Source organism: Typopeltis vanoorti, chromosome 1, assembly GCF_054136105.1.
Source record: "Typopeltis vanoorti isolate ZY-2024b chromosome 1, IOZ_Tvanoo_1.0, whole genome shotgun sequence".
NCBI lineage: Eukaryota > Metazoa > Arthropoda > Arachnida > Uropygi > Thelyphonidae > Typopeltis > Typopeltis vanoorti.
The window spans coordinates 184,471,579-184,486,469 of record NC_143549.1 but is presented as its reverse complement, the minus strand read 5'-3'; the positions used below and the strand labels follow the sequence as shown (position 1 = coordinate 184,486,469).

Here is a 14,891-nt window from a genome sequence, read left to right as displayed (position 1 = left end):
TTTTTGAACTAGGTTTGGTTTAAATATAGAATTAATTACACCTATTATTTTTAAATATTTTGCAATTTTTACGTTTATATCTTTTTCATTTTCATATGTGATCGTACATCCTAGGTAGTTAAATGAATTCACCTGTTCTAAGATCTTGTTATCTATTACTATTTTAGTTCTTGCTGGATCTTGTCCTTTAAAGGCCATAGTTTTTGATTTTTCCATTGATATTATCATACCATAATCTTTGGCTATCTCATTTAGATCTAAAATAGCTTTCTGTAAGTTATCTTCAGAATTTGTAATTATTATGTGGTCGTCGGCAAAGAGGAGAGTGTTTAAGTTAACTTTAGGAGAAAGTTTAATTCCTTGATGTAACTTTTTATTCCATTTTATTATTATTTCATTTAAGTGGATATTAAAAGGAGTTGCTGAGAGGGACAACCCTGTCGGACCCCTTGGTTTATCTCTCTCGTATATGATAGCTCATGATTTAATCTTATTTGTATTTGATTATTTTCATATATACGTGTGATAGCTTTTAGGATATTATTTGGTATTTGTTTTTCTTTTAATATGTTAAATAATATGTTTCTTTTAACTTTGTCAAATGCTTTTTCAAAGTCAATAAATGCAATATGTGTTTCTAAATTATATTCTCTTCTTTTCATATTATTAATTTTAGGCAAAAGGCCGGGTCTATACATGATCGTCCTTTTCTAAATCGATCCTGTACTTCTAGAATAAAGTTTTCGGAATATTTCATTAGTTTGTTATTTAAGATTCTGCTATATATTTTGTAACAGGAATTTAGTATACTGATACCTCTATAGATTTTAGGGTCATCTCTATTACTTTTCTTAAAGATAGGAATCACAATTGCTTTTTTCATTCTATTGGGGGGATACCAGTTGAGTAAATTTTATTTAAAAATAATAAAGTCTTTCTTTGAATCTTGTTCCGTATTTATATAGTTCTGAACCTAGCTTATCTTCTCCAGGTGATTTTCCATTTCTTGTTTCTTTCAGGCTGATTTCTAATTCTTCTTCAGTTATTTCCTTTTCATTTTTGTTAATTGTTTGCCAGTTGTCTTTTTTAAAATATTTGTCTGTCCACAGTTCTGTGTAATAATTTAGAAATTCTTCTAATTTCAATTCAGCGTTTAATTTTATGTTTTCTTTGGTATCTGCATTTAAGTGTTTCAAAATCTTATATACATTGGGTCTTATTTTATATAAATCATGTTCTAAATTAGAAACAAATTTGTTCCATGATTCTCTGTCTTTTTCTGACTTCTCTTTTAGCAATGGCTCTTATTCTTTTATATTCTATTTCATCTTCTAATCTTTTACTGCTTAACCATTTGTGATAGGCTTCTTTTTTCTTTTTGATTATTTCTTTGATTGTATCATCCCAGATCTTCAGTTTTTTTCTTTTATTGAATTTTTTGGTCTTTCCTAAGCATTCATTTGCTGCTGCATTTAGTATCGTTTTTATATTAAGCCATTCTATTTCTATTTCTTCATTTTGTTTTATTTTATCTAGATATTGGTTAATTCTTTGTTCATATAGCCATTGACATTTGTGTCATTCAATAGTCTAGTTTTATAAACAAATGTTTCAATTTTTCTTTCTGTTCTTGTTACTTGTAGCCATTTAGGTGGTATTCTTAATTTTATTTTTACAAGGAAGTGGTCACTGCTTATTTCATATCCTCTGTGAACTCTAACATCTAGTGAAAATTTTGATGTCTTTTCATTTAGTATAAAGTAATCTAATATTGATTTTCATCCTCTTGTTGCCCAAGTATATTTATGTGTCTTTATGTTTATAGAAGGAATTCATTATTTTTAGGTTAGTATAAACTACAAAGTCAATCAATTTGTTACCATTTCTGTTTAGAGTGTGTTCTCCATGTATTCCTATATTATTATTAATTTTCGTGTTTCCAATTCTTGCATTTAAGTCTCCTGATAAAATTATGTAATCATTTTTATTTATTTTATTATATATGTTTTGTAGCTGATTATAAAAATCAATATTATCCTGTTCTCTTCCTTCTTCTGGAGCATATAAACCAATTATTGTTAAATAGCCTCTATCTATTTTTATTCTAGCTTCTATTATTCTTTCATTCCATAATTTATAATGTTTTAACTGTTTTGAAAGGGAGTTATGAATCCAAATCATGACTCCTGCTTGTGCTCTTTGGTCTCTGTCGACTCCACTGTATATCACATTAAAATTTTCAGTTCTCATAGTTCCTTTTAATTTCTTTTTTGTTTCAGTGATTACTGCTATTAAATTTCTTTCATTTAATAACTGGTTTAATTCTATTTCTTTATATGCTGTTCTTCTTACATTCCAGTTTGCTATGTGTATTATATTTTGTTGTTTCCATTTTTGTTTTACCTTTTCCATTCCAGGGTCGTTTTCCATAGATTCAATCCGATTATCTTTTTCTGTCAGCTTACAAGTAGGATTATGTTCTCAATGTTAGGGGACTAGCCTGACGATGGAATAGTTCAGTGGTAGGGCTGCTACCTTAAGGCTTCTGAACTAGCCTTCTTCCGAATTTAAACCCATAGGAGGAATAGGGTATATTGAAGGGGAAAGAGTAGATTATAGAAGAATTATAGTAAGGTTTATAGAGAGGGCATAGTTGTAAGGCCAGAAATGAAAAGACCCCATGGTCCTCGAGTACTCTAATAGCATAAGGGTCATAAAATAAGAAGAGTTGGCTGATAAGGCCTTATAGGAAAGATTAAAGTAAGTGGATCTTCCTCAAAGTAGAAGAAGGAGAGGATAGATCCAGCTAGGGGTCCATGGGAGTGCTGCTTCCCTTACAATCAAGATGATTGGCCCTGTTGGTCCACGAGTCCTTATTCAGTATGTTCGGTCCACCACACACACACACACACACACGCATGCATGCATGCACACACATGGTGGGCTCCCCTATCCGCCACCCAGGGGACGCGCTCTCTAGGGGTTACAGGGTCCCCTGAGAGTTAAAGTTAATGTATTAAAGTCTTAGTGCAGTTTTTAATTATCACATTTCAACAATGCTGCCATCATCGCTGATACATCTTTCAAGCCAGTTCTCGAATTCCGTGAATACGTTGCTCAATTTACACAGTGATATTGCCTGAATTTCAAGGTCAGAATAACAAATCTGACCTTGAGTTCATCCAAAAAAGGGGTTTTGATGAGCAGTGTTTTGAGATAGCCCCACAAAACAAAAAGCAAACAAAAAATATCTAATTTGGTTAGATTAGGCAAATGTGGTGGTCAATCAACTGATCTTCCTTCCTCTTCTAATCCATTTGTTCAGGAAGGCATTATTTAAAAACGGTCACACATTCAATGCATAATGACAAAGTGCTCCATCTTTTTGGAAGATGACGTTGTTTGAAAGATTTAATCTCTACAATTCAAGAATGAAAAAATTCTGCAACATGGCAAAATAACTTTCTCTATTAATCGTTGATTTTTCAAAGAAAGGGCCTATAATGTAAGACTTTCTAATGGCATAGCACATTAACTTTTGAAGAGTCACACATGTCTGGACTTAAGGTTTTTCAGTTCTCCATATACAGCAATTATGGTAATTGGCTTTGCCATAGGTGTGGAACATTGTCTCATCAGAAAAGGACAATATCTTAAGAAATTCACAGAAATTCTTGATTTCTAATTTTTAATTGTTGCTGCAATGATTTTTTTGGACCCATTTCAAATGCTTCCATGACTTCAGCCACAATCTCCTCACTGATTCAGGTTTCCCAGATCATGGTTTGTCATTAAATGATCCAATTTCTTCAAAATTTTTCATCCACCTACTTATTGACTTATTATTAACATTTGACCCTCATGGAGTCAGTCAACTTGGGAGGTGCACACTATCACACACAAAGCTCATCCAGTTGTGTCTGAAACTGATTCAATGTGTCTGTATTCACGACACACTCAGGTAATGCATTCCACTTGCCAACCACTCTCCATGTAAAGAACCTACTCCTCTGCTTACACCCACCTTGTACAGTTTCCAGGAATGGCCTCTTGTTCTATCCCCCCCTTTCCCATGCTATGAAAAATTTCTTCCATGTTGACCTGATAACAACCCCTATGTCTCAATCATACCTCCTCTTATTCATGAGGCTGTGCAATTTACATTATTTCGATTTGTTTTCATACTCCACATTCTAAAGACAACTTACCACCTTTGTAAATCTTCTTTGGATCCTTTCTAACATCTCATTACCACGAAAACCTGGTGACCAAATCTGTGCACAATAATCTGTATGAGGCCTGATCAAAGCTTTATACAATGGAATCATAACCTCTTTCTTTCTGCATGCCAAGGTCCTCTGCATTATTGCAATTATCCAATATGACGACTTCACAACTTGTGAATATGATCCCTGAATTTCAGTTCTTGTCTACCACCACTCAAATCTCTCATCTCTTCTACCTCCTTTAAAGTTTCCCCAACAAGAGTATACTTTGCTTATACATTGAGCTGACCGTTCCACTTACCTACCCATTCATGCAATCTATTCAAGTCCTCCTGTAAAGCCACAACATTTACTTGATTCTGCATTGCTTTCCCCAATTTTGGATCATCTGCAAACAGTTGTATCAATAGTTAAACCAATCCTAATATTATTAACATACAAATGAACAACAATGGCTCCAATACAGATCCCTGCAGCACACCCCTAGTGACTTTACTTTTTTGAGATACTGCACTCCCATATACAATTTTCTGATACCTATCTGACGGCTAATCACAGATCCAATTCACTAGTCTGTTATCCAGCCCCATCTGTTTCAGTTTATTTAATAACTTGTGTGCATTCTATCAAAAGCTTTTGCAAAATCTAAGTATGCCACTGTATATATGCATCTTCCTTGTCCAAGGCATTTGTCACCTTGTTACACCTTGTACATGATCAAGTTGGAAAACATGATTTCTCTTTAACAAACCCATGCTGACCACAGAGAATATTGCTGCTATCAACCCATTCTGTATGCTTGTTCTCACCAGTCTCTCCAGCACTTTAACCACAAACCCAGATATACAGATTGGCCTATAATTTGTAATCACAGCCATATGGAGTGGAACAATTTTACCTTCTTTCCAATCCCTGGGAACTTGTGTGCTTGTAAGACTTATTAAACAGGCATGCCAATGCTACTGCCAGTTCCCTGGAACATTCCCTTAAGGTGTGTGGCAAATGTCATCAAATCCTATTACCTTATTGACATCACGCTTACTTATTTCCTCGTATACCTCTTGCTCACTCATCCTGATGAGGATGAAACACCCTTATAAATTGTTCACTGAATACTCTCAATGATATCTTCTGTCAACTCATTTTTCAAGTCTTGCATCTTGGCAGTTATACTATGTCAGTCTATCTTTCGTTTCTTCATTCTGACTCTCCTTTGCTTCCACAATGCCATTTGCTTTTATTTCTTCAGCTGTACTTTTTTATGTTGTTTCTGTTCTGTGATTAATACAATCATTTGATCATTTGCTCCTACAGCTGCTATACAGTTCATTTGCTCCTACAATTATGCACTTTTTCATGACAAGTGGCTGTATTTTAAAATTCCCACCCCCCAAGGGCATTTGATCAACATAAATGTTAGATGATCTTTTGATGCTTTGTGTTCTTGTGGTGTTTATTCATCCTTCATAATGTATGTTCTTTTTTGGACATTTTTCCCAGGAGAAATCAGTTTTGGAAAAGAAGTTGAACACTTGAGAGTTGGGCTCTCTTGTTAGAGGCTTAATGCAGTAAAGTAGAGTAGTTAACACATGAACATGGGAGTTGGGTTATTGATGTTTTAGCAATGAAGGAGATTTTAACATAGTTTAACAGTAGTAGTGTTAAGTTCTGAATTAAACAAAAATTAAATTCATTTATGTTTCCTTCAGACTTAACATGGGCTTGCAATTTTGAATCAATTATTGATGTACCAGAATATACTAGACTCTTGTAAATTTCACTAAAATATTATTAAGCTGAAAATCCTTCATTTAATATGTCATATTATGGAGTATTGAGAATTGCTAAACTGCTTAAGTGTAAGTATTTATAAATTGCTGGGTGAAAGAGATAATCCGATTAAATAGAAATGGCTGGAATCGAAACACATGCATCATAGAGTACAGGTGCACCTTTTCGTAAGCAAATAAGCCCCCCCCCCACTCATATGCGCAGAAGAGTAGGCTAAGATTTCTGTGTGTGGCGCGCAGTACTGGTGACGTGAGGTGACGCTGAGAAAATGGGAGGAGTAATCGATGACGTGGAGTGAACGTGTGGTGCACAATTTAAAAAGTCGTGCAATGCCAAGGAAATGCTCTTATGCTCTTGTTCTTTAGGCGGAGTTTTTACTCTTACTCTTGTGTGGGAGTTGCGCTCCGGAATTTTTCAGGCAGTCTTGCTGATGTGTATGTAGTCTCCTCGTGGTGTCCCCTCATTCCCCGCGGATTCGAGACAATGACAGAGGAACTTTGCAGTAGAGTTCCCAACAATTTACCGGTTGGCGACCAGCCCAGCAGAAGGTATTCACCGATGCTTACGATGATGTCGTTATGATGTTGAACGAGTTCACCATGGAACAACGTCTACCTATTTTCGGCAGCAGAAGTAAGTGCAGATTGAAACCTTGAAGAATACCTCAGAGAAAGCAGAAGGAACGTGGTGTCGAAAGTAATTGTCTAGACGAGATATGTAAAGTGGCCAGATAATTCCCCAGCAATTGGTAACGTACAATCCATGTTTTATTATGTGTATATGTGTTTTAGAAGAATATATGTAAACTTTAAGAAGGACTTTAGAGAAAGTTTTCTTTGAATGATAAAGTAATAATGAGAATTTTGAGTATTTTAAGTGAATTAATTGAGATCACGTGGAGCCTAAGAATTGTCTTTTAAATGATAGAAAAAGTTGTGAGAATTTTGTGAGAACAAATTGTGTAAGAGCGCATGAAGCTAGTCTAGTTATTCAGCTAATAATTGTCTTTAGTATTATTGAATAAGTGTGATTTTTCAAGTGTAAATTATAAACATTAACTGAAGTTCTTTGTCATGCATGCTAAGATAGATATTGAGAATCTAAGTAAATTAGTGCTCATTCATTAGCAATTGCAGATTAAATATTAAGAGTGAATTCATAGAATGTCTAATGTTTCAATTGAATTAAACGTTTTGTTTCTTTTGTTTAACTGATGACTTACCTGATTTTCTTCTCTGTTACACTTGCTCATAAATTACGGACCACAGCGGGAGATTAATTTATAGAGAAGCTACGACTGCAAACGTAACTCTTAGTAACATAAGATTGTATGCTAAACTGTGTTCTGGTTCCTCAATTCTACACTATCTGTTAATCTAGGATTTGGGGTGGCGCAGAAAAAAATAAATTTTCCCTGAATTCGAAAAAGGAATTAGAACCAGTGTGAGACAAAGGAATAGGTATCCACCATTAGTAATTCCTTTGTCCCACAAACCACTAGCATCGTTCTTATAAGTATAGATCAGCCAAGAGAGATATTGAAGTTAAGAGAATTAAGATTGAAAATAAAGTTTTAGTATAATTAAGAATAATGAAGAGGTAAAGATAAGAGAATGTAGACTAAGTATAGAGTAAAAATAAAATAAGAGGAAGATTTTACAGTAGCACTCTTTTGTTTCAGGAACAACCTAACTCACTCACTAATTATGCTTGACAAGAAATTATATTCTTGTTTAATCCTTCATCCAAGTGTAATCAAACAAAGTTTGTATGATTACACTTGATGACTTTTGTATTGATTACACCTTCATGACTAGGCTACTTGCATGTAAGAACTGTTGACTTTGCATCATTCGGGAAGATTTAACAGGAATGGAGTAGGAGTTCTTATTCTCCCCCCCCCCCCCCCCCCCCCCTCCTTGGGCCATTCTGTAATATCCAAAAGGATGCAGAAGAGGGAAAAATTGACAATAGACTGGAAATATTCTGGATGTGTAATAAGGTTTATAAATGTTTATGCGCCATTCATGGAACAGGTAAATAGAAATTCTTCTAGAAATTGCAGCCATATATTTATGTGGTGTCCAATACATCATAGCAGTGGGATATTGGAATTATATTGAAACTCCACATCAGACAAAATAGAACACCCCAGAAGTGGGATATACACAGTTAAAAATATGTCTTCATAATGCTGAACTAGCAGACATATGGAGGATTCACAGACATGAATCAAGGTAATTGAATTTATATATCTTTTTCCATTATAAATAGGTAATTCAGATAAAAACATCTTAACATCAACATGTCAAATCATAATCCAGTTCTACTTAAATTCTGCTGCATGGAACAAGCAAAAATCAGTTCCAGACCATGGAGACTTCACCAAATTTCTCATTGCTTTTTTTCAACCAAACTCCCAGATCCTTTGTTCATGCTGGAATAATGTTACCTGGAACTGAGATGTGGTTAAAATTCAAACAAGCAGTAAAACAGAATATGATTGAATGGGGGAAAGAAACAGACTTTCTTCAAAAGAAAAAAAGTTGAAAGACCTATATAAAAAGAGAAGCTGGTTCATAGCAAATCAGTTCAGCGGTATAGAATGCAACATCATTGTTAGAAATATCAACATAGAGATGAAGTGGAAAGGCATAAATAAGTGGAAGAAAGAAATTTTAAATAAGAATACAGCAGTGTTTAGCAGATAGCCCTTCAGCTGCATTCTTCAGTAGGCAGTTCACCAAATTCCACAAAGAAAGGACTATCATCCAAATCTGCATGGATGGTGAAGATATATCCACCATTCAAGACATCCTTGACTCCTTTCAAAAACACTATAAAAATCTGTTTGAAGACAATAGTACTGTGGAAAAGTCTCTTGAAATATTAATGGCTTTCTTGCTCATATCCAAGATGGGCTCAACAGACCTATTACTACACCATCTGAAGTTACCACGGCCTATATATAAAGAATGCCAAACAAGGAAATTCCCAAAATTTGATAGTCTAGGAATAGAACTTTACTGCCAGGCTTGGGATTTTATTCTTCCCATTCTAGTTATGCTGTTTAATTATTTTCTCTCTACATAACACATATCAAGTGAATTTATAATAAGCCATACTGTCCTAGTTCTAAAACCTATTAATGATCATACTTTAACAACTGGAGGCCTATTTCTCAATGTAGTACTGACTACAGGATAATTTTCCTTATTATCTATAACAATCTCAAAGTAGGAATGAGATACATAATTAAGATCACATAGATGTATGGAGTTCCACACCTAGCACTAGAATTTAATGTTTCTGCTACACAATCTACTCTGACTGGTTAATGTGAAAGAGCAGCCAAAGGCAGTGCTATCACTAGACCTTACTCAAGCATTTGATAATGTCTGGCATTCCTTTCTGTTCTACATTCTCCAGCAAATTGGTGGGGGCAAAAGGCTGCTATCTGTTATTAAAGGAGCCATGCCAATTCAATTACCTGTCTCCTAGTTAATGGGTTCCTATTATACCTAGTGAAAATTCAAAAAGGAGTCAAGCAAGGTTGCCTTCTTAGTCCATCACTCTTTGCATTGGTTCTTGAACTTTTCTTGCAGGAAGCCGACAATACATGTGCTGTGTGAGGGATAACAGTTCCCTCCCCTATGAAGGGGAGGGAACTTATGGTATTAGAATTTGCAGAGGATGTAGTAGACACTCTGAGGAATAATGATTCAATATACTTTTTGGTATTTCAGAAAAATCAATGGATTAACTGCTAATGCTTACAAGACAAAATTAAAAGTTTTTGGAAAGTGGGATCTCAGAAGCATTCCCTTTGGACTAATCCCTAAGAGAGAACCTCTGATTATACTTGGAATTCTCTTCCCCACTTACCCAATATTACCAGTTCAAGAACTTTTATACAAAAACAGGGAAACCTTAGAAGACTGGAAAATTGGGCCACTTTCCTTTTCTTCTAATGCTATAGTACTTAAAACCATAATTTTCCTTGCACAGTTGTACATAATATTACAGACATTACAGAAGCTGAAGACAAGAAATTATATAGTAAACCTGTGCATTTTTTTTTGGTCCAGCCAGTACCAAGAAGTTAAAAAGGAATTTCTTCAGTTATCAAAGAAGCACATGTGCAGACCTTCTCCAGTACTATCTGGGTTTTCATCTCCCCCTATTTGGAGTAAATGATTATGAAGAAGAGATTATTCCTGAATACCATAACATTCTGTCCTTAACTTAAGATTACTACAACATTCTGCAGCATTCACATTCTTTCCATTAATAAAAGCGAAACTTAGTATAAAGAAATCTTTAATTTCTTTCACCACAAACTTCCACAGTTGGGTGCTAACAATAATGCTTTGTTTCATAACTTATTGAAGTTCCAAGGATACCCTAACAGGAGGGATTTTACTTGGAGAATTGCATATGATCATCTTCCAGTAAATGCCATCAAAACATCGGAGATCCAATCTGTGACATCTGTTACCAATTGGAAACAGTAGAACATGTATTCTATAGCTGCCCTCTTGCCCTGTATATTTGGAACAGATTATGTAACATGCTGGGAATTTCATTACAACAGAAAGGTTCTTTTTTTGCAGTACTCTCCACCTGTCATCAATGGAAAGAGAATTTTGATTTTTTAAAATTCTTGTAGATATCAAAATTTTGGCTAGATGGTGTAGACCATCCACATTATGCAATATTCACCGGGGGGGGGGATAAGATTCTGTCTATTTTTACTATGAGAGGATTTTTAAATGGTTCCGTCCTCTTGGTTCACTGTGGGCTTATTCAGTTGTAGGGATGACTGGAGAGCAATCCCAGGCAGAGAAGGCCAACTCAAGGTGGTTAACTTAGTTATTGACTAACCATGTGGGTATCAATCATCTTTGCGCTTTAGTTTCAATGGTCTTTTGGTTGTTCAGTAGCATGAGACTTGTGAAAAAAAAAAAAAACAATAGCCTTTGGTTGATGATGTAAAAGAGCTGAGGCCTTTTTTTCTTTCTCTCATACTATCCATCTTTTTTTTCTTCTAATACTGTCAGGCTCTCTTTGCACCCCTTACTAACTATTCTTGCCCTATGATGAGAACATCCCTTTACTTTTTCACCTTGGTAAAAGGTCTAGGTAGTGACCTTTCCCTTAATGCATAACAATATATACCACATCTGAAAGGAAATGTGTTTTGCATTATGGGATACTAAGGCAACTGATATGAAGTCAGTAACCTCTATATACATGTAACATAGTTGCGAAGATACTTTACATTTAAACATTTGTTTACAATTGGATAGTGGATTAAAGAAGAATATAATTTCTACTCAGTTATAATGACTTTGTAACCAAGTGAAAAATTTTCTAACTCACACACACATGCATTTTGTTTGTTTTTTATGTAGAATATGGTTCTCCACCAAGAAAACAAAAGAACATCTATGGGACCAGTTGTTAGTACACTGTCCAGCACATTTACAGTAAGTTTTTTAAAATGTACATTACAATGTAAATGTATATTATTTCTTATTAGAAATAATTATAGTTAATGTTTTGTTACTGCTGTTTTGTCAGCTGAAGGTTCAAATCCTGCTGCTGTATTGGCATGATTGTGTGAATGCTTTTAAGTGGAAGGTGAATCTTACTATATTTAGTCTCTTAGAGCTGAGTTTCTGGATTATATAAAATATAAAATTAATACCATATTTACTCGAATATAACTTGCACTTTTTTCCCCCCCAAACTTAAAGATCAAAAATCATGGTGCGAGATATATGTGGGGAGTTTTGGAAACTGAAGTTTTTCAGGAAAAAACTAAATTGACTTTTATAATTAAATCGTCCGTATTTATTATAATTTATAATTGCCCACATTATTTATAAAATGAATGCATTTAAATTTTAATTATCAATGTTATTTACGTGATTGGCTGCTCATCCTCATCACACAATATATATATATATATATATATATATATATATATATATATATATATATATATATATATATATATATATATGCTTCTGTAATTAAATTAATTATTTCTGGCGAAATCATGTCCCAAGCTCTCCAAATCAAGGTGCACAACAGTTCTAACGATGATCTCTTAATATTAATCCATCCCCACGCAATCCAAGATCGAGTAGAAGTTCAATGCCCTCGCTCCCATACTGGTTGTTTCTATCTCTATGCATATGACTGGTATGGTATTGACAAAAGATCATGTGACGCAACGACAAAGGCAAGCCAAGGATTGTTGAGTTGAAATGAATTCTAAAATATCTGAAACTGCCATAACAATATTCACTCCATTTCTTAAAGTTTTAAACTTTTTTCATGTGTGAACTATGTGCAAAACGTTTTAATTTCTCTTATCAGGGATGCGAGATATACGTGAGGGCAAGTTATACTTGAGTAAATATGGTAAAAAAATTTTGTTTAAAAAAATCCTTGGCTTATTCACAGTACTAATAATGTACTGTTAGTTTACCACTTACCACTTTTCATGGGTGGGAATCACATAAAAAAATGTAAATAGATGTTGAATCTAAGAGGAGTGACCATTGGTTCACCGTAGGATTCTCTACTATGGTTGTTTAACTTTATATTTAATGAAATGAGAGATGATGGTCTTGGAGGATGATATATAGTGAGTCTGTTGCCATGGTTTGACTGGAATGAGCAAAAGCAAAGCACTCTGATTGCCAATGATTGAATAAGATGATTGTGTAGGAGAAAATTTTTGCAATATGTTGATGCATGTTTGAGTGATTTTGATGATTACAAGAATTTGTACTTGAAGGATGGATTATGCTTAAATGGACTTGGTGTTCATTGTCTTGAGAAATTATTCACCAGAAAGAGTGATTGCAAATAGTCAGGGAACTGAGATGTTTCTGGATGGATGATTGAAGCACAAGTGTGTTAAGTTAAGAAGTTAAAATAGTGAGTGTACTGAGAGAGAGAAATAACAGTAAGTTAGAAATCAACTGAATTAGAAATGAATAGTGGCAATGGTTATGAAGCATTGTGGTGTGAAGGTTGACAGGAAGGTATATTTAGTTGGATGTTGCTATAGGCCAGGGAATGCGGAGTGCAGTAATTATTATGGGCGATTTCAATTATGGTGGCATAGATTGGAATGAAGAGATAGCATTTGGTAATATGGAAAACGAATTTCTTAAGTTCTTGAGAGACAACTCTCTCAGCCAGCAAATAAAGGAGGGCATGCAAGGGTCGAGAGTTTTATATCTGAACATTTCATCAGAGGATGTAATTTTGAGTGAGCTTTTGCACTTTCCTCCAGTTGGTGAGAGTGATCATGAAGTGATCACCTGTGTTGTGGCTAGCCATATGCAGACTTCTGTGAGAAAAGGATATATGTGGAAGTACAAGACCAGTGATTATGACAAGCTTAGGAGACAGCTTGGAGCTAGAGCATGGAATGAGAAGTTGAGTTGTAAGGAAATAAATTCTGCTCGGGAACTGATAAAGAAATAGATAACAGCATCAATGTGTGAATGTATTCCGAAGATCAAAAAGCTGAATAAGGTATGTGTAAAATGAATGAATGAGGGGCTTAAGCATGAAATCTGGAAGAAGGCACTTTGGAGGCAGTACAAGATCAATAATGGTAATAATTAATTACATTAAAAGTATAAAGAACAAGCCAGGAGAGTGACTCAGCAAGGACAACAAAACATCAGTATGAGCAGAAATTGGTAAATCAGTGAAAAAAAACCTAGAGTTTTTTTTAGATATGTGGCAGGCAGAATGATTATGGTAAAATGATGTTAATAGATGAAAATGGTAACTACTGCAGAAGGCATCGTTGAGGTATTCATTGATCAATTTATATAGGTGTTTCATCCTCATCAGGGTGAAATCATGATAAACTTAAATGTAGAGGACATAGGAGAGGACGGCTTAATTGTGAGTGAGCAGGAGGTCTTTGAGGAAATAAATAACCTTGATGTCAATAAGGCAATAGGATTTGATGACATATCACCACACATCTTAAGGAAATGTTCCAGTGAATTGGCAGCACATTGGCATGCCTTTAATAAGAGTCTTACAACAGCACAGTTTCCCAGGGAGTGGAAAGAAGGTAAAATTGTTCTACTATGCGAAGGTGGTGATGAGGCTGTGGCTATTAATTATAGGCCAGCCTATATATCTGGAGTTGTAGTGAAGGTACTAGAGAGATTGGTGAGAAGTAGAGTACAGAAATGGGTAGATAACAGCAGTATTTTCTATTGTTATCATCATAGGTTTGTTAAAGGGAGATCATGTTTTACTAACTTACTTATGTACTATAACAAGGTGACAAATGTCTTGGACAAGGTAGATGTATACACAATGGTATACTTAGATTTTGTAAAAACTTTTGATAGACTGCCACACAACATGCTGTTAAATAAATTGAAATGGATGGGATTAGATAACAGCCATCTGAATTGGATCAGTGACTGGCTGTCAGATAGGTATCAGAGAGTTGTATTTGGGGGTGTGGTATCCTGAAAGAAGGTCACTAGTGGTGTGCCACAGGGATTAGTTTTGGGACCGTTGTTGTTCAATTTGTATATTAACATTTATATTGGGATGCGTTTTAACTGGTGATATGCAACTGTTTGTAGATGATGCAAAATTGGGGAGAGCAATGCAGAGTCAAGACGATGTTATGGCCTTACAGGAGGACTTGAATAAATTGCATGAATGGGCTGGTAAGTGGAACTGTCAGCTCAGTGTTGCAAAGTGTAAGGTTTGAAATTTCGTAAGCAATGATGGGATGCAAAGTATACACTTGGTGAGGAAATTTTAAAGGAGGTAGAGGTGAAGAGATGAGAGGTCTGGGAGTGGTGGTGG

At 34.9% G+C, this 14,891-nt stretch overlaps 1 protein-coding gene across 1 annotated transcript in view; it reads left to right on the top strand.

Annotated features, from left to right (window-relative positions):
* LOC150110698 (acyl-CoA-binding domain-containing protein 6-like) overlaps window positions 1–14,891 on the top strand; it is a 124,658-nt gene that overhangs the window by 51,614 nt on the left and 58,153 nt on the right. Inside the window, exon 4 of the mRNA XM_090395812.1 lies at window positions 11,432–11,506. Coding sequence (XP_090251938.1) covers window positions 11,432–11,506 — 75 coding nt within the window. The remainder of the gene's footprint in view (window positions 1–11,431; window positions 11,507–14,891) is intronic.